This window comes from Gallinula chloropus (assembly GCF_964237585.1).
Source record: "Gallinula chloropus genome assembly, chromosome: 3".
Taxonomy (NCBI): domain Eukaryota; kingdom Metazoa; phylum Chordata; class Aves; order Gruiformes; family Rallidae; genus Gallinula; species Gallinula chloropus.
In genome coordinates, this window is record NC_140087.1 from 4,588,142 (window position 1) to 4,608,901 (window position 20,760).

Below are 20,760 nucleotides of genomic sequence, written 5' to 3' on the forward strand. Positions count from 1 at the left end.
CAGATATGTGTGTAAAGATCCCAAAGAATGGATGGGATTACTAGCCCCATAATATTCTTTTTCAAAACGAGACAAACCTGGAAATCAGGGGAACTAGTATTTTTTGGCCTCTGATTTTTACTGTTGCTTGCATTCACACTTACGTCTCCAACTGTTAGAGATTCTGCAGTTGCTAAAGAAACTATGGTCTTTTTATTGTAAAATCACAGACTGGTTTGGGCTGGAAGGGACCTCAAATGTTATCTAGTTCTAATCCCTTGTCCTATGACTTCATGCCTTTGCAAACAGTCCCTCTTCAGCTTTCCCATGGGCCCCCTTCAGTTGCTGGAAGGCTGCTCTAAGGTCTCCTTGGAGCCTTCTCTTCACTAGGCTGAACAAGCCCAAGTCTCTCAGCCTGCCTTCACAAGAGAGGTGCTCCAGCCCCCTCATCATCTTTGTGGCCCTCCTCTGGACTCACTGCAACATGCCTATATCTTTCTTGTACAGAGGACCCCAGAGCTGGACATAGTACTCTAGGTGGGGTTTCAGTGGAGCAGAGTAGAGAGGGAGAATCACCTCAACCTCCTGGTCATGCTTCTTTTGATTAAGCCCAGGATGTGGTTGGCTTTTTGAGCTGTGAGCACACATTAACAGCTCATGTTGAGCTTTACATCAATCAGCACTCCCAAATCCTTCTCAAGAGAACACTGAGACCATAAAGATACTTCACTGGAGCTGCCAGCTCCATACCTGGTGCTGTGGTCATGTGGAAAGAAGCTTTTTATTGGTAATTGGCTCTGTATTCCCTAATACAGTGATATTAAAAAAGTGAAAGGTGGAGGCTTTGCAGTAAGAAACAGTACCTGGAGGCTGACAAGGAGAGAAAAGGCCTGTTGCTTGCATGTGGTAAAGGTCCATTATAGGAGTTTTGTGGAGACTGAATGAACTGCATGAAATTAAATCATATCTTCTACCACGTAGAAAAAGTTATTTTAGTCAAACTATTGATGTGCTTGGAAATATTTTGTCTTGTGATGATCACCTTCTGTCTAAGCAGTCATGCCAAGGATTTTTGCATGGCTTATTTCTGATGGCCCTTGTAAGAAAAAGCAACACACTGTTACTTACCAGCTTGTGTATATGGGACTCCACCTCACTTCTATACAGATAAGGAATAGGTTTGTCTGTGCAGTGGAGGGCTTTCACTGGTGCAATGTGAATCAAAATGGTAGCAGTGTGACAGTCTTTAAAGGTATCAAGTGGCACCAGCACTAGTGTTCCCAAGTGAGTAAGGGCAAAACGTGGTGGGACCAGATGAAGCAAGTTTGTAGGACCAGACAGTCTCTTCTGGGCTCTATGTCCTTGATGTGTACTCAAACAGTAGGAGAAGGACAGGGGTAGCTGCACAAGAAATACAAGGGGAATATTTTGCTCCACTATTTCTTTTGTGTCTGATGATTTCTAAAGCTAAAGAAATAAATTATAAGTGCAAGGGATTTTTAATAAAGGCTTTGAGATAGAATAGTGAAATGAGTATACCGAGAGGAGAGAAACTTCATCTTCAACTCAATGACAGAATCAATGTGACACTGTAAAGATACAGGGGATGTTTGAAAATCTGGAAGACAAAAGATCAAATTTGTGAATGCTAAGTTTTCTAGAGGGAAATTAAAGAAAAAAGAGGCTGTCATTTTATAAATAACTTTTAAAGGAAATCTTTCCGATCAAGTATGCATGTGCCTGTTGTTGCAATAGAAAGGCAAATCCTTCTACTGACAAGCCATCAAGTGTAGTGATAGTAGACTTTCTGATCCTCCAAAATACAGTGAAGGTTTTAAAACCTGCCAGGAAAGGAATGTAGGTGAGATATTGATCTATGAAGCGGTTGGGGTTTATCGATACCATTTGACTAATAAACTGGCGTCTTGGCTACAGCATTATTTTTAAGCAGCAGTAGAATAACACCAGTCTGTTCACAAAAAGTATCTTTTTATTCTGCCATTCTTTTTGTATTTCCTTGGTAGATATGGCCAGACAATTTGTTTCTGTACCATGCAAAACCCCCTTTTTGTTAAGGTATTGAGAATGTTGTTGCTTTGCAAAATTAGTGTATGAGCTTCACAGCAGCTAAAGATTCAACAAGGGAAGAAGGTCCATTTTTTTCTGTTACCAGCTTGCCTTGACCCATTGGGATTGCAAGGGATGTAGAGCTAGATTATGTGGAGTGGTTAGATAACACAGAAAATTTCAAATTCTGCATTTTCCTTGTCTTTTCCCAAGTCAGAAAGGATAGTAGAAAATGAAGTGTGCCACTGTCACCTTGCATGCTCTGGTATAACACGTCCTTTTGTTTTTCAGTTCTGGCATTCATGCTTTCTCATAGGAGCAAGCTTGGTTCTTTCATTCTGCATTTAACAGGTACAAATCACTGGGCTTTCTCTCAGCAGTGATCAGGTGTGAGCAGCAATCACCTACTGTAACAACTAGTAATATTGCAATTCCCACTGGAATTCCTCATCAATGACACCATGTTGTGTAGCTGTCAGAAGGCTCGGGCACAGTATTTCTATCAGCAGCGGCTCCTTCTGAACAGCCTCCAAATACAATCTCTTATTCTCTGTGTAGCATAACTATGGAAAGTATAAAGAGCAAGGCATATATATATTTAATTTGTCTTACTGGTTGTGAATGTAAAAATAGCAGCTTGATTTGAAAGGAGAACCTTTAAAAACTCTTTCAAGACTAAAGTGTTCATACAAATCACCGTGTTAATTATATATCCTAAAAATTATGCAAATAATATTTTTAGTGGTGAATTAATCAGTTAATCACTTGAAAAATAACTTTTAAGTGGGTTTTTTTAATAAAAATGTGTCAAAGTATTTGAAATTCTCATGGTGAGCTTACATTTTAGTAGTTCTGTTTTATTTCTATTTAATAGTGACAGACGAATGCTCCCTATGTTATTTTGGTGTTGAGCAACAGACCCAGTAGGTGATCACAGGTGTAGACTTCTTACAGTGGGTTCCAGATTCTTGCAAAAAATTGCAAAATAATCCCTTAGTTTTCATAGCTCAAAGCTGCATTTTAGGTGCCTTTGGTACAATAGAAGTCACCCTAATGGAAATGCAAAAATTGTGTCAGCTGAGTTGCGTTCAAACAAGGCACTTGAGTTCTTTAGATCTGTGGACATAAATCACTGTCTAATCTGAAAATATGGCAGAGCACTGCTCTCAAGATCAGGCCGTGGGAAGCCCTTGGATCAGAGCTTCAAATTCATAAATTACTTGACACACCTATATCTGTTTGCAGTCCCAAAGGTGTATTGATTTCAAATACCTCCTCTGGTGAATGTTAGCACAAATCTAGAAAGTTGATCTTTAGTGTGTCCCCTTCCTTCCACCCCAGCTCTGCTGTAGCAGTAAATCTCTGTTTTGAAGCATGTCTAGCCACAGACCCAGGAACCACCACTACTGTTCAAGCTGGGGCTATATATACTTCTACATCTGGGTCCCTGCTTGAACTCAACTCCCAAAATTATCCAGTTTCACTTGGAATTTACATAACCAGAATCCTACACATCTAGCCAGCCATCAGAGGGAAGCTTCTCCCAGAACACATCCAGAAAGTGCCAGCAGAAATTTTTAGGCATCTCAGCCCTATGAAAAGCTCCGACTAGATTTTTTTATGCAGATTTGGAATGATGTAACAGTTCCATCCCACAGTAATTATGCATTGGCTATGTGCAACACATCAGGATCTAGCCAAGACCAAAATGATAGTGTAATACCACCAACAAAGCTGAATCTTTAGAAATTCTCTGGAAATGTATTTGAAGTGTGTGTTGAATGTATTTTGCACACTGAGGTTCATTTTCCTCCTGTCACTGACGATGATGAGGTAAGCTACTGCCACTGTGTGAGACTGCTAGCTAACATTCTGTTGATGAACTACAGGATTTTCTACAGTGTATCTGTAATAGTCCGAGGATGTTTGGTACAAACTACTTTAGAAATTTACAAAATTAAACTGAAATCTGAGAGTGGATGTCTTGATATTCTCAGTTACAGAAACAGAGTTTCAGTTCTATTGAGTGTACTACAGGATAGCTTTTAGAAGTAAATAAAAGAGGACAGCAAGGTTTGCAAAGCAATGTAGCAGATATTGCATATCCTTTTACACTGACAGTACCACATAAGAAAGGACTAGATTTTTAAAATGTGTGGCTACTATTCTTTCATTCACACATTCCTTCCATAACAAGACTCAAATTCTCTGCTGTGTTGTGCATTTAATGAAATGCACAATTGGTGAAGTGAAATGAAATTGGTGAGGTGACTGCAATTATGGTCATAGCATATATCTGCTTTCTATTTCATATGTATGTTTACAATTACTGATTGATTATGCAATGCAAGTATACATGCAATAAAACTACACAGCCTCAATTCTTTGTTCAGAATTTCCAGTAGTTCTCCTGTGCTTCAACTGAGATGTTTGACATTGAAAAGTGGGCTCTAACTGGTCAAGTTGAGTGAGGAAGGGGTTCTTTGGTGTCAGGACCTCTACTATAATGTACAAGCAACAGGTGATAAAAAGCTTCTTCCATCCATGCTGTAGCAGGAACTTAGTAAAATTTTCTTGCACTTGACATCAGACTTCTGTCTGATGAACCACTGAGACAGCTAGACTTTTAAAAGGGTGCATGTTTTGCTGTGCTGGTGCTGTTCCATTTGGAACCAGAATTCAGTTTCTTCGAAGAGAAACAGATAATTGTCAGAAATAACTTCTATCACCAAATGTTGTTCATCTGTAAGTACACACATATCATTGGAGAGACGTATGTTGTGCCATAAATGAAGGAACTAAAATTTGGTTTTCATATTTTTTAATGACCTTTCATTTTTTCTCCCAACGATGATTCATTGTTGGTGTGCAAGTGAAGACTGTTTTATATGAACCTGGCCACATTGCCACTGCTAAAGGAGGGAGTTATTAGCATAAACTGTGAAAATGTTTTGGGTTTTTTTACTTAGTAGATTATATTCAGTTCAGTTCCCTGAGATACAGTGTTAGATACTGTTGCTCCTCTTCAGGACTCAGACAAAAATTTTGCCTGACTCTTGACTTATCTATGCCACACTCTTTGGTGGTTAAAATAAATAGTTTATCAGAAACCTTTCTGAAATATTTTTGATCTTTTATATGAGATTCTGATCAGGAAAGACACTCCATACCTTTGTCTGATTCATCCCTGATCAAAAGGAACAATGTGAAGGAGTCTGTAGGTCGGATTTTACACCTGAAGCAGGAGGAGACCTGGTAACCTGTCATAATCCTTTACACTCAGGACTCAGAAATACTGATCAGTGTTAGTGATGAAATCCAAACTGCCCAGCAAAGACTGACACAGATGTTATTTTTGGAGTGAACAGTCTTATGGTACATGAAGCATTAGTCACGTCTTTTATATAATTCAATAGAATATTAATATAGTCCAACCTCCTGGTACTTAAGTGACAGGTGTGTTTAAATGAACCTCTCAAAAAACACATGGACTATTCAAGAAAGTAATTTACTTCTGAACCGTGAGCTTCCATGCCCAATCTTCCACTCCGTTTTGCCTCCAACGAAACGAGTGATAGACTTTGCATGTCCAGATGAGGCAAAAGAGGTTTTGTTCTCTTCCCAACACATATTGCTGGGCATCTTTCAGGAGGAAAAAAGCCTGAACAAATTTATAATTTATTTCTCAACGCACTTGTGCTAGTATGGAGTGGAAGAAGTAGTAACTTTACTGTGAGCAAATTAAGACCGTAAGGATTTAGTCTGGCAGTAGTGTTATGGCTGGTTACTGTCAGGGCACTACTGTGACAAACTAAGAGTTGCTTTTTAACTAAGAAATGTACTGATGGGGAAAGTGTAATAAAAGGGACTCATCTGACAAATGCTGTAAAAGAAGTGGGATGGAGTAATTTTCTGTCAAGTCAAGTGGCAAGGGGATTGGGACCGTAATTCTGCTTGTGGCATGCTCATCTCACTGCTCGTGGTCTTCTGCATCTGTGCCTCGGCTCCCCCAGGACTGTGTAGCACACAGTTTCTCACAGGACCTCTTTGCAGGTCCCTTTTTTATGGGACATAAACATAATCACAAACATGCTCGAGTTTGGTGATGTGTGGAAAGTGCACGTTCTGGTCAACTCTTCTTCCAGTACAGTAACTGTGTAGTTTCAAAGCTGTCTTGCTTTTGTTATTATTGCAGCTGAACCAAAGGGTTGCTTTCCCCAACTGTCATGCTCTGTTTGGTATTTGTAGAACAGATAACGTTTTTGTTGCTGCTCTGAGATATGAGGAATAGGAGAATTGTTACATCTGCCTTACTCAGAGATTAAGTAAAATCCTAGCTACCTTCCCTCTTTCAAACAAAAAACCTCCACCACCCAACCCTCCCCTCTCGATTGCCTGTTACCTAAGTAACAAGAAAAGTGTTTTTTCCTTGTTCATCATAAGGTAGGATCACTAGGTGAAGCAGAATTCAAATATCCAGATTGCATGTGTTTCACAAAACCTTTTGCCAGGCACGAATTTGAGCAAAAGTCTCAACTGTCCAAATAGCCCAGGAAAAGGGGGGAAGAACCATGAGCGATCAGAGAGATAAAAGGAGATTTTATAGCTAAATTCTCCCTTCAAAATTGTCTATGAATTTAAAATATACAAATACCAATATAATTATCTCCTAAGACCCACAAAAAGATCTCAAGCACAAACCTTTACACTGGAGCCCAACTCCCCATGACGCAGAAAATACTCGTGTCCCAGTCTGGATTGTTTTACGGTGGCACAAGGGCTCGACGTGTTGCACTGCTGAATCTGGCTGCCCAACCCCTTCACCCCACAGGGAACAACTGCCAACAGCTCCTTGGCAGCTGTGGTTTGTTCCCGTTGTACCGGAGCTGCACGGTTTCCTCAGGCCCTGGGAATGCAGCCGGCAGCTTCCAAAAGTCCCCAATGTCCTTGCCTTGCCTTCCGAGCTCTGGGACGCAGCTGAGGATTTTCTACTCTGTGTCTCCAGGGTAATATTTTTATTTTCATTTAAAGTGTGAATTTGGAACAAGTAAATGGTTTAACTGTCCTTTTGGAATTGTTGTGTTCTTTTGCATTTGGTCAATCTCTGCTCTGCTCTTTGAGAGAGAGACAGACAGACAGACAGAGGAGTAAGGAAGACACAGCAAGTCTTTTCAGCAACTGCTTTGCAGACAAATATTCTTTATTATTTGCATTAAGAAGTTGACATTGGACATATGTTGGAGCTTGGACAGGAATCTGGTGTGATTGACAGTGACAAACGGTGATGTGCTATTCAAGAAAAATTTGTATATATCTGCTATGGTGAGTGATAAGAACACTAATGCTCAAACTTCTTTTAAAAGATCTTTTTTTTTTTAGACTTTTTTTCAGTGCTATTGCAGCTGTCACCACTGACAAGGGTGAATTTACTAATTTATGTTGTACAATTGCACTCTAAAGTGGGTAAATCCCCCAATGAATAAGCTTTCCATTTAGAATTTCTTTTTAAATAGTGATAATGATGATGATGATTATGATGACAATTGATGATGATGACTGCAGCAAATAATAATAATAATAATAATAATAATAATAATAATAATAATAATAATAATAATAATAATAATGTGGGGTTTCCATCTGCATTTCTGACTTTGATCTGTCCAAGGCAGAGACAAAGAAGATTAAATGCAAAGAAAAAAATGTATCTGTTGTTGAAACTCATATTGTTTTTATAAATCTGGTTGCTGTCATGTAATTTCAGTTGATAACTTCTGGAATATTTCGCCAGCTTTATTATTTTTCTCCTTTCTTCTGTACCTGTCTCTCTGTATACTTGTGACAAACAACAGATGCCAGTTTTTCTGGAGTATTTTGCATTATAGATTTGTGTGCTCATAAGGGTGGGTGAGTGACTGTGGCGCATGAAGGGTTATTTCCAGCTGCAGAGTTTTGTATTTTGAGAGTCAAAGAATGATTTATCCACTGCCAGGAGCTGACATCTATCCCATCTGTGGAAATGCATAACTCAAGCAGGTCTTAGTGTCCCAGGGCAAACAGGGACTTGGGAGTAACAAAAAAAACCTGCTGTTAGAAAAACCCCACAGGACACATACACTGCAGGACCATTCTTAAAGATGCAACTGTGTCACACACATGGGGACATCCAAGACTAAAAGGCTGCTTAAATTTGCAAGGAAGGACTAGGTCTTCTATCATCCAAGCCTGTTTCCACATCACTGCTGCATTTCCAAATAAATTGTGCTTAGTTTGGAAGTGGCTTTTGATAAACTGTGCCTAGATCCTGAGTCTGTTCTTGGAAAAGCTAGGAAAGAGACAAAATTCAGATGGGTCTACTGAGATTTTGTCTGGAGTTCCAAGATAATGTGCTAATGTGACTATGGGAAGTCTACTCAAGCCTGAGCGGCTAACACATGGTACATCATGTAACATACCAAGCAGAAGAATAAGCCATTAAATGGGTAAGAAGGTGAGATTTCCCCTTGGTTGTGACTGAGAAGACAGGTTTGAGTATCCCTAAAAGGGTTCACATTAATGAAGACTCTTTCATGTTAGTTTTAGCCCGTATTTTCTCACAAGTACTTGGCATGAGAATATGTGTCTTTGTCTTTTCACATCAGACTTTTGTCAAAAAATATATTTTTGTCTGGTTTTGGCAGTGTGCTCAGCTATGATCATGTCTGAAAGAAAGAAAAAATTTCTATTGAAACTTTTTAGAGGAGTAAGGTCTGGAGACAAACTTGAAATATATCAGTGGAAATGTGGATCTGGGTCTGAAATTTGAAGTTTAGGAATAATTTGTTTCTTTTGCTACAGGTATTTGAGTGATATATTTCTGAGTCTTGTTCTTTCAGCATAGAAACTTGATTTAGAATACAGTTTTGAAAAAAACAGCCATTAAAAAAAAATAAATCCTGTTCTCAAGGAAAAAGTCATCAGAAGGGAAGTCATCTTGCTTTGAAAGAACATTTTTGACCATGCTCATTAGGATATCAGAACAGTTCTCAACCAATATTCATGTTACATCAGAGCTGACCCTCATGTCTACTAATTGGTTGGCTACTTTTATGTTCTGTACACCATCAACCTTGGATGCAGCTTGTCCTGAAGAAAAGGACAGTTAAAGTGACTCTTAGTCATTGCTCCTTAAAAAGGTGCAGTTCCAGACACTCCTCCTTCAATCTCTTGGATGTTACTTGAGACAGCTTCTGAAGTGAAAGTAAAGCCACAAGGGTGCTAATAAAACAATACTCATTAAGAATAGCAGGGATAAAGCAGATTAAAGGAAAAGAAAGAGCGTGTAATATGGAACTGCTAGAGCTCACCCAAATGCAGTCTACCTTGATGTGCTATAATCAATGCCCTACCTGAACCTAGTTCATAGTAGTACTCAGTACAGCTAGAGTGAGAACACTGAAAAAAATGCCTCTCTTCCAAACAAAGGGGCTGCTTTAGCCTGATTTCCCTCCACTGATCCCCATACTCAGCTCACAAGAAAGTAGGGTATCATGTAACACCCTGGTTTTCTGGAAGTAGTTTTATAATGAATGGGCCTTTATGGATGTTAGAAATGGTTCGTTATTGTATTACACACACACAGTCTGAGGTTACATCAGCAGATTTGCAGTATGAATATATATATAAATGTATTATCAGGCGTATTCTGTTTGGTAAAGAGGATTACTCAGTATTGTAGATATTTTCTTTTGTACCTGCTGAGTTTCTATCACGTAGCTTTGGATTCATTTTGTTTTGTGAAACCTAACCTACAAATGTATCTTAATGAGCTCAGAGTGTCAAGGTGATGTTACCAGAGTGTGCTCATTGGCTGTCCCCAGGCAGAGGTTGATTTACACTCAGACCAGTCTGCCTACAGAGGCAGGGCTCCTTAGCTGTCTGTCAGTTGTTCATATTAAATGTAGGATAGAACTACCATGAAGTTCAACCTACTGTCTCCTATGTATCAAAGAAGAAATTGTTTAAATTGTTTAAAGCTACTATGTATGGCACTCTCTAATTAAAAAGTGATGCAGACTGATTTATGACACTCTTTAAACATATAGCAAGCTTTAAGCTGAGATCAGATATGGTGCCTAGATCTTGTTTAGTTTTGTACTTTGGGTGTACATTAGTATGTCTAAAGTTAGTCTATATTTTGGTCATGTTGATTCCAAAAATCTTGCAACTGTTATTCACAAAATATCAATCAAAAATGGAAAATAGTTCTTTCTGAGTTTTGTAGTGGTCCATGGAAGGTCACAACTACATCTCTGTGTGATCAGGACTTCACGAGCATCAGAATATGAACGTGTGCTCAAATTTTTACTGAAAAACAAGGGCCTTACCACTGGGACTGAATGAAAAATCTCATCCATAAGTAACAGTAGTCCTAAACAAAGATCAAACAAACAAAAAAATTGAGTGGAAATGTCTGTTTCAGTGGAAACAAGCTCATGCCTGTCCTGGTTTCCACTGAAACAAATCCAGATCAAATAACTATTACTATTTCTCTTCATATGCACATCAAAACTCAGTGACAGATGTCACTCTAATCCTATATTTGCCTCTGCACGTGTCTTTACTATTCACTGGATTCAGTACCATCCACCCTCTCCCTAGCATTATACCTCCATCCTGTATTTAGTTCTTATCAGTTTATTACTGGCTGTTTCCAATAACAACATACTTCCAGGATTCATCAGATACATAGGAGTTAAGTTTGTTTCCTTTCCTTGACCACGCTGTGCTGCTGAGCATGCACTGAGATACAAAGCCCTTTTCTTTTGCTTAATTAGATTTTGCAGGACTGAACTTAGAACTCCTCAGTAATCTGTTAGCAGACAAGCTCAAATATTTTTCTGCAGTTTCTTGTTGACTGATGGTTTTACTCAGTTCCTCAAATGCCTCCCTGTATCAGTGTGAAAGTCTCTCCTCTCATTACCTAGTAAGTCAGTGTGATCTATTGTCTTTCTCTATTCCCTTTTTAATAATATCTTCAAGGCAACCCAGAAATCAGCTCATAAAGTATTCGTATTCTCCTACTTTGACTTATAAACAGCACAACTTTTCACCTAAAAGTGGGAGTTTGTAACAGAGCCTGTCAAATAGAAAGCCTTTCACATTTTCCTAAAATAAAATGTTCAAATAATGGCTTTTCTTTGATTCATCAGCTAGGACACTCACTGAAATACACATCACCTGGAATCAAGGCACATGCTTACACACAGACATCTGTAGCAGCACTCAGAACTTCTTTCTCCCCCCGTCATAAGGTTGCTACATTTTCCCTATCCAGGCAACTGCAGAGCAAAGAGCACCTCTATTTTGTCTTCTTCAACACAGACTTCTGTATTTCAGGAATCTGGCATGAGCAGGGACGCTTAACCTGCTGCCACAACTCCCTCATTTCGACACTGAATGTAAGATCTGATCCCAGGACAGTTCATTTACCATGTACCCCCTGGGAGTGGGAAGGGAGCTCCTATTGCTAATCTGCACCAAAATCATTTTCATTGTGTCCCTGAGACCCAATGGGAAGAAAGTGAGGAGAAATTATTTGTGTTCAGGTTTAGATATTCCTTGCAAGATACAAAGTAGTTTTAAATTTTTCACTGTTGCTGTTGTTTGAAATATGAACAAGGAGAATGAAAGGAGAATTTAAAAAAGGACGTTTCCTATCAGGTTAGACAGAGAAGGCTCCCACAAAAGTGGAAGGTCAGCTTCAATATATAAACTAGATCAAGGAATTAATCTTGACTTTGTTGGATGATATATGTTCTTCTTCATTCTGTTTTCTACATAATCTGAATTTCACAGACTAATGTAGAAGGAACTCCTAAATTTGAGCCCTGAGCTAAACTTCAGATTTTAACAGAACTTCTAACCAGCCCTAAACAAACTTTGAGAATTTAATAGAATCATAATATCACAGAATGGTTTGGACTTGAAGGGACCTCAAATGTCATCTAGTTCTAATCCACCCCACACTAGACCAAGTTGCTCAAAGCCCCATCCAACCTGTCCTTGAACACTGCCAGGAATGGGGCAGGAACAGCATCTCTGGGCAACCTCTGCCAGGGCCTCACAGCCCTCACAGGGAAGAATTTCTTCCTAACATCTAATCTAAATCTACCCTTTTTCAGGTTAAACCCATTACCCTTTGTCCCATCACTCCATGCCCTTGCAAACAGTCCCTCTCCAATTTTCCTGCAGGCCCTCTTCAATTACTGGAAGGCTGCTATAAGGTCTCCTCGAAGCCTTCTCTTCTCCAGGCTTAACAAGCCCAACTCTCTCAGCCTGTCTTCACAGGAGAGGTGCTTCAGTCCTCTAATCACCTTTGTGGCCCTCCTGTGGACTCATTCAAATAGGTCCATGTCTTTCTTGTACAGGAGACCTGAGAGATGAATGCAGTACTCCAGGTGGGGTCTCACTAGGGCAGAGTAGAGGGGGAGAATCACCTCTGTTGACCTGCTGGTCACTTATCTTTTGATTAAGCCCAGGATACAGTTGGCTTTCTGAGCTGTGAGTACCCATTGCCAGGTCACATTGATCTTGTCATCTAGCAGCACCCCCAAGTCCTTCGCATCAGGACTGATCTCAATCTACTCTCTGACCAGCCTGTGGTTGTGCTTGAGAGTGACCCAACTCATGCGCAGGACCTTGCACTTCACCTTGTTGAACTTCATGAGGTTCACATGGGCCTACCCCTCCAGCCTGTCAAGGTCCCTCTGGATGGCATCCCTTCCCTCCAGCGTGCTGACAACCACTCCACTTGATGTTGTTGGCAAACATGCTGAGGGTGCACTCAATCTCACTGTCCATGTTGTTGACAAAGATGTTAAACCACACTGATCCCAACACAACCCCCTGCAGAACACCACTCGTCACTGTTCTCCACTAGGATGCTGTGCCATTGACCACAACTCTTTGAGTGTGACCATCCTACCAATTCCTTATTCACTGAATGGTCCATGCATCAAATCCATATCTCTCCAATTTAAAGGCAAGCATGCTCTTTAGGACAGTATCAAATGCTTTCTACAAGTCCTGTTATGTGATATCAGTTGCTCTTCCCTTACCCACCAACACTGTAATCCCATCATAACAGTACAGCAAATTTGTCAGGCACACTTGCATGGACTCCTAAAGAAGAAATATGATGTTCTGTATGATTTTCTGGTGGTAATGTTCATTTTTCAAAATAAATGTACATGCACATACACAGAAGCAGAACTTGGCTTAATTTAGTTCTCTGTATTTTGCAAAGGCTGTGATTATCTCCAGTAAATATGACATCCAGCTCCTTTGACTTTTCCCCCCTCGAAGGAAGCAAATGTGGAACTTGCAATAGAGTTGCCTAGAGCTATACATGTTGCAAGATATTTGTGCATATGACAGTTTTAGCCTGCTTCCCAGAATGAATGTTTTGCATATGCAAGGGATGCAGAGACTACCAAGCAATTTTTCTGACCACTGGCCTGATGGTGTGACAAATTGATTTCCAGTTGGATTCTCTCGATTCCTCTGCTCTTGTATTTTGGTTTCAGAATATCAGCCCATGACTGAAGGCAAGTGCAAATAACAACAAAGGAATTAAGGCATGGAGGTAGGAGCCAAAGTGGAAACTGTGAGGAACAGGTAACCAAACAGAATCAAAGAATTGTAGGGTTTAGAAGGGACCTCAAGAGGTCATCGAGTCCAACGTATACAGTTATGAAAACAGATATCCCTGGGTACAGTCCATGTTTTCAGGATCCTGCTACACAAAGCAAGAACAAAAGTCAGATATTTCCTTATTTCTCTCCTGTTATATACCAAAACTGAGCATTTATTATTTTATTTCCTTTCAAATTGTATTTCAAGCAGAAGCAATCCTGACTTTGCAGTATTGATTAGCTTTGCGCTCGAGGTATTCAGCTGGTATCTCTCACAACTCAAGCAAGTAGCATAGGTGTCAAAATACAGATGACCCAAACAATTTAAGTGTTCATGTTAAATGGAACTACTCCAGTAAACAAGAAAAAAAATAATTAATAAAGGCAAAGGGTTTGCCTTAATATCACACAACCTAGCACCCAGAGCTGTTGTAGGCAGTTGTTTTGTTGATGTGAACGTGATTCCACAGAACATTTCAGCATTCAGAAAAGGGTATTTTCTGAAGAAATCAGGTTTTGTCTAAAATCTTTTAATTACCCTTATTGAGGAGGATCTTCTGAAGGACAAGGTAAAAAAGGTTAGGATGATCATGAGAAAATCCCTGACCACTGAGCATCAAGTTATCAAAACCTGTTGATGCAAAAGATTTGGTCAGCAGAGCTGAAGAAGAAAGGGGGTGGAGTACTAATGGTAAGCTTCATCTAGGAAAAGCTAGCATTTTCAGACATGTGGCAAGTTTGAACTGTGTGGAACTACGTGGAAGAGAAAGGTCCTGGTGGTGACTGTAAACTGTTAGGTGAACAGTAACTTCTGCATCTTGTGCACTGGGTAAACAGATTCCTCTCCTTATGCTGTACCACAGAGCCAGGTGCTTATATGTCCGGGGGGAGGGAGGAGGGGGAAGATGAGAAGTGCAAATGCCAGCCCATGGAGCAGGGACGAGCTGACTACAGGTTCCCTAGTAAGAACTCTTTAAGATAGTTTCTGATTTCATGTGACAATGACATTTATGTAGAGGTATGCTGGCTCAAGGCAACTTTTTTGCTAATCTCATTGTCAAGCTCTTGCCTACATAGGTAATTCCCCAGCTGTGAAACTGCAATCAGTGCAGTGCAAAGATTGAGCAGGGTTTTTTTAAAATTAATGTTCTTACTTGAATTGTTAATATTGTTGTTCCTCTGTGTTGTTTTAAAAGTCTTCAGTGTTATAGGGTTTCAGTTCTATAAACCCCTTTTTTAAAATCACAGAAATTTTTTATTGTTTAATTTGTTCCATTAGTTTTTTACTAGGAAAAAATCTGCTCTGTTTTGTATTTTTGCACATTACCTTCATGGAGTTAGAGTACTTAAGCTATGACTATTCAAGTTTTTTAGTTCTGTAATACTTGGATGAACTTCACAGGCACGTGTGATAATTGCAGCAAATCACAAAAGGAATTTTAAAACCACAAAAAAACCAAATTGAAAAAGTTACCAATTTCATAGGTTTAAAGTGGTGTCCTAATTGGTTCTGAGCTTTGACTAAGAATCAAAGTGGAGAAAATCACCTAAATTTACCCTCCCCCTTAGTCAGCAGTAAGCTTCATAGGACCCTCCCCAAACCAAATAAGGCCAGGAAGAATGTGCAAAGCACTGAGTGTGCTAAGAATAAAGCTGAGCTGGGATGGATAAGGTTACTTTGAACTCTATATTTCATGTTTCCTGACATCTCCCCAAAGAACTGCAATTATGCTAGCGAGGCTGCAGGAGCGTTAAACTGTTCTTTCCCATTTCTTTTGCTTTTTGCTGCATTTCCATGAATTCCTGTCCTGTTTAGAGCTGTGCCTTTTTACTTTTGCCTGTGTAGTGTGCATGGTTCTTAGGATATTGGAAAAAAACATGCTGAAGATTCACTGTGAGGCATGGCTATTTTTATTAGAAGCTGATACTTTAGACTGAGCTTTAAGGGCTGCCTCTGGAAGGCCATAGGTTGTTCTGGGAAGGCAGGAGTCTGCAGAGGAAACAGAAAGTTCAGAGGGGTCTGAAAGAAGAAGGAACAGAATTAGAAAAAGCAGAGGACCTCCCTCCTCCTCATTCTGCAGCTCCTGCTAGAGCCAGAGAACCAGAAGTATTATCTAAGCTGCCACAGTAGATCTTGACCTTTGTAACAGAGTATCTCTTACCATCATCATCATGGCCGAGATTACAGCAGAAGGTATGGTAACTATTTTTGAATATAATTAACCAAAAATGATCTGTACTTTGACAGTGTAATTGAGCTAACACGTCCGTGGGATTTATTGCTCTTAACAAATAAGGATTTCGCTCTGGGATCATTTAATTTGGTTTCTTGGATTGTTTTCTACTTTTCTTTCCTGTTTTCCCTCTTTTCTTTTTCGCTCCTGTAGCCTGAGTTTTCACCCTTTACTGAAGCCAGCTCTCTGTACGCCTCTAAAAATAGCGATAGTCTCATTTGAGGAACAACATTGCCTAGGCAGCTCCATTAGAGTGGTACAAGAAGGGGAACATCTGAATGTCAGGTGGTTCCACCCTCAAGCTTTTGCTCAGGTAAAGCTTTGGTAGTTCCCTAGAACTGGAGATTTGCCAGAGTGAGAATAGCTTAGTTTGGTGGCCCTGATGTTTCCGTAAGGAGCACAGAGTATTTGTAGACTGTACGTGAAGTTACTGAAGGGGAAAAGCTATCATCTCTGCAGTTCTTATTCAGGTAAACTTCTAAAAGAGTCAGTAAAAGTTGTGCTGAAATAAGTACACCAGAGCTAGGCCTGTAAGGATGAAAGGCAATTGTATTAACCAATGCATACACAGAAATATGAATATTTCATGTACTTTAATATTTCCTGACCATTCATATTTAAATAACATTTTAGATGCATAACAATATTTTATCAACTACAGTCAGACAAGGGATATATTTAAAATGCAACCTTCTTTAAATTTAATACTGAATATTTTAGTTGAATTTCATTCCTACCTTTTTTTTTTTTTAATAGTGTGGATTGCTCCATTGTTTATCTGAATTTAATAATGACACTACTAAAAAAAAAAGAGCTTTGAAACAGTCTTCTGAAAGTTCTTTTACTTGTCAAGGTTATGTGGTGCTTCAATGTAGGAAAGTTATACTTTTCATCTTCCATTTCTCATCGTTAATATTTGTAAGAGGATCTGCATTAAACGCTATTAGAGCGAGCTCATTGTCTTCTAAAGGATTGATGTTAGGGCTACATCAAATTATACAATCCTTGCCTGAGTCTGGTTAGCCACAGCAAGGAGACAACGTGCACATGATTTTTTTAATCAGTGCTTGGATGGATCTGTAATTTGCTTCTGGAAGCAAATAATGCCAAAGCAAGTGGTGCAGCCTGACAGCCTTAACCCAAATGCTAACACTAGTTTATTTGGATACTCTTAACCAGGTTTCTTGGAAACGTGGGTTATATTGTAGCTGCTACCAAGGAAATCTGTGAAATTGTATTTGTCTTCCAAAATGTGTACATTAACATCGTCAGTGCCAGAGAAGCTGTATGTAAGTGCCTCTTGCAAGGTTCACCAAGGTAATAAAACAATAAAAATTGTCAAGATGTTTAGTCCAAAATTAACAGCAAAAAATAGACTTTTCAAGCAGTTTTCAGTCATTTAGCTTATTAAAGAAAGGAAAAGTCCTAAAATTAAATAAAAATTAGATGAGAAATCTGAAAATGGATTTACACTGGTTTCATAGGGTTTTTTACAAGTGTTCCTCAGCTCTAATACAGTGTGTCTGTCTTCTGTGTTTTTTCTGTGCAAAGCAATAAACTTCAGGTGATAAGGGGCATCAGCTCCACATTAGCCTGACCTTCAGTAGGACAAGTAAATAAGGCATATAGCTAGTTTAGCTGAATTGAGTTTAGCTTAGTTTTTGTTTTGTTTTCTTATATTTATAACAGACTTCTGTTCACTGCCTCATTTTTAAAGTCCGGATCCGAAATTCTTAGGTGAAAACCTAAGAATTCAGCCTGGGGCTAATGTTTCACTGCAGTTTGTTTTCCTCTGGGGCTACTGCTGGCATTCACAAGACAGTATGAAAGTTCAGATCTAAACTTCAGCAACGTATAGTTTGTACAAATACAAACCAGTTAAAACCCCCTCCAGATTCACACAATTACTTGTTGATTTTATTTTTGTTTCATCCCAGCCTATGATTTGCTGGAGTCTTCATGGCTTCATAAGGATGCAAGTAGATGTTCTTAGCTCTGTTTTGCAGTGTCAGCCACACACCAGATCACCTGTCGGGCTCCTTGCTTTTTGGGGTACCATGCTGACATGTCAGAGAGCATGGCATAACAGCAGTGCAAGCTTCAACCGTCCCTTGGCCAGCATGGCTGCTGGTTTAGAGAGGCAGTCCAGCCCTGGCAGAGTGGTAATGTTGATGCACAACTCAAGGTATCTTTTTCTGATAGCTGATGTCAATACCATCATGTATTCAGACAGATGCACAGGGCTGTTGGGGTGCTCTTTCAGGTTGACATCACAGCGGTGACAATGACACTATGCAGCTTTAAAATGTAACCACCAAATAATGACCCTGGCCTGCCTACTTGCATTGCCACAGGTGCCACCTGCTCATTTCCACAGCTACAAATTGTTAGTTGTGGAGATACTGGTAAAGTGTGCTGGTGAAAGGCAAAGGAGATCTCTGAAGACAGCAATTTATAAATGTCCTTAGAAAGCTGGCAGGACCTAGGTCTCCTGCTGGCCAAACATTTGGGAGAAGATTCCAAAGGATTATCTTTAGCTTCCTCATATTACATGTAATTGTAACCACAGAAGTGTACTATTAAAATGTGGAAATCCTTAAAACCATATATAAAAAATATAAATCTTAGTGCTCTGTAACACTCTCAGAATATTATTCTAATTATCATTATTAGTGTAGTTGTTATTGTTTTTATAGTTATTATTGTTATTATTACAACTCAGCTGTTACTGAGTATTCTGGAAAGGCCAAGGATTTTACTGTGATCCACTTAGGAGCTTGTCTAGAAAGCCAATGGGTATCTCCCTGTGCTACTCTGCTGTGTTTATGGACACAGGGATTGGACTGGACTCGATGGCAGATGTAGTTAGAGTTGCCTACTCTGAAATATGACTAGAAAAAGCCTGGCACCTCAGAAAAACGTCTGCTACCAATGCACAGCTTAATCTGTCTGTGCACAACAGCTCCAGCTGCAGCCCTCTTGTCGGTCCCTTCTAGTCCAATCTACTGCAGGTCACAGGGCGAGGCTGATGGCTTGTCCCCTGGCACTTCATCTGCCCACACAGGGAAGAATGAACAGAGACTCAGCTCTGCCTGCTGCAGTGCACCGGGGACTGTACTCTGATCTAAATCCGGGGAGGTGAGGAGAGGAGAAAGACAAGATTTCTGTGCCAGCTGCTTGTCTGCCATGACTTATTTCCCCAATGGAGCAAGAGAGAAGCAGGAGTCAAGCAGAAATGTGACAACAAGTCATAATTTGGTCCTTATTTTGCTGCTGAGAGCTGTGCAGTGACACATTTCCTCTGGCTCGGAGCAGGCTGCAAGGAGACAGGCTAGCCCCAGGGCCACACACAGCTTGTCAGTGGCAAAATCAAAATTATCTTCTGGATTTCAGTCCTTTTCTCAGGCTATTTGGTAACTATGAAAAAGTTTTAAGATGTAAACCATTTCAACACCTTTCATGGGCTTGAAGATTAATGTACGTGAAACTGGTAATGTACAAGAAATAACACAGGAGAACCAGAGGGTAAAATCATAACAACTTCAGGGGTGTGATGGCCAGAAGCTAACAGCAGTCTCCACTTGCAGGAAGTTTAGTAAAGTCATTCTACAGACAAGAGGGAGACAGCTACTTCTCACAGTGATACATGAATTGCTGCTAGAGGTGCTAGCTGTGCTGACTGCAAGAGGGGCCTAGGTGAATAAATTAGATGGTTCCTTTTGATGGCTAAAGATACTGTGAGATGTTTCCCAGCTGTCAATTAGACTGCATTGAGTTATGAAGTTTCTGTAGAACGTATTTGCAACAAGCATATTTGCAAAATGAAAAGGTGTCTTCTCTGTCTGGGTTTCAATGCTGATGAGGAAGCAGAGAGTATACACGTTTTTGCAGCAGGGCAAGGAAAATACAATTTTGGCAATGTTTTTTTGAAAGAATCAATTTGTTCTTGTTCAGAAGTACCAGGGAAAGTTAACAGCCTAATTACCTGATGAGACAAAAACTCAGAAAACCCAGGACAGCCTGTAAAAAAGTCAGCCTGTGAAGGGAACAGAAGCTCCAAATCTCACTGAAATTCCTTAAAGCTTGGACTCCCTTGTGCCTGTGGGCCTTGACAAAGGAGCTGGTTAGTTTGGTTGCAGACTGGGTGCTTTTTCATGGCCTGTTTAGTCAAGAGAGAATGAGGTCAAATTTGTTACTTCGCTTTAGGTTAAAAAATTCATGGGCAATGTCACTCAGTGCGGGCAGAGTATCTCTGCATCTTCAGCTGGTACAAAGAAACTAACACATCATTACCTTAGGTAGTCCCTTTGACAGTCAGCTAGCTGTGGACAGCAGGAAGCCTTGAAACCTGCAAACCAGGGGTTTAAACTAATGTACTTTGTTGCTAAATGCATGTGTGGGCAGTTAACTCAGGTTTTACTTGTGTACAAACAGCTGGACTGTATGCCTGATCATCTATCCACTTCTTCTAGAAGAACCTTGCACTCCTAAGTATTTGGAAGATATTTTAAGTTTACTTGTATAATATGAAATATGTTTCAAAGCCTAGTAGTTATTGGGGTGATCAGTTCCCACTGATTTAAAAATGAAATCTGTGCAACCACTCAAATTCTCATAATTCTCAATCTACACTTTCAGGTACCAAATCCTTAAAAAACCAAAAATCTAGTCTATAAATATTGTGAGTACTCTTACCTACTGCCTACAGTGTAAATGCTGTGTAAGAGCTGGATTCATGCTGCTTTTATGGCTTTTCGCTTGAAAATAGAAACTGGTTTAGTTTAAAACATGTTTTCTAATGCAGG

The 20,760-nt window shown here is 39.8% G+C and overlaps 1 protein-coding gene across 3 annotated transcripts in view; it reads left to right on the top strand.

The window, feature by feature from the left end:
• Positions 1-6,964: 6,964 nt before the first annotated feature.
• TRDN (triadin) overlaps positions 6,965-20,760 on the top strand; it is a 232,991-nt gene continuing 219,195 nt past the window's right edge. For 2 of the 3 annotated variants that reach the window (XM_084262482.1, XM_084262484.1), the window contains exon 1: positions 15,450-15,915. In XM_084262482.1, the coding sequence (XP_084118608.1) occupies positions 15,894-15,915 (22 nt within the window). In that variant the 5' untranslated portion in view covers positions 15,450-15,893. Of the gene's footprint in view, positions 7,053-15,449; positions 15,916-20,760 lie in introns of those variants that run through there. The other variant, XM_084262483.1, reaches the window with a different exon arrangement.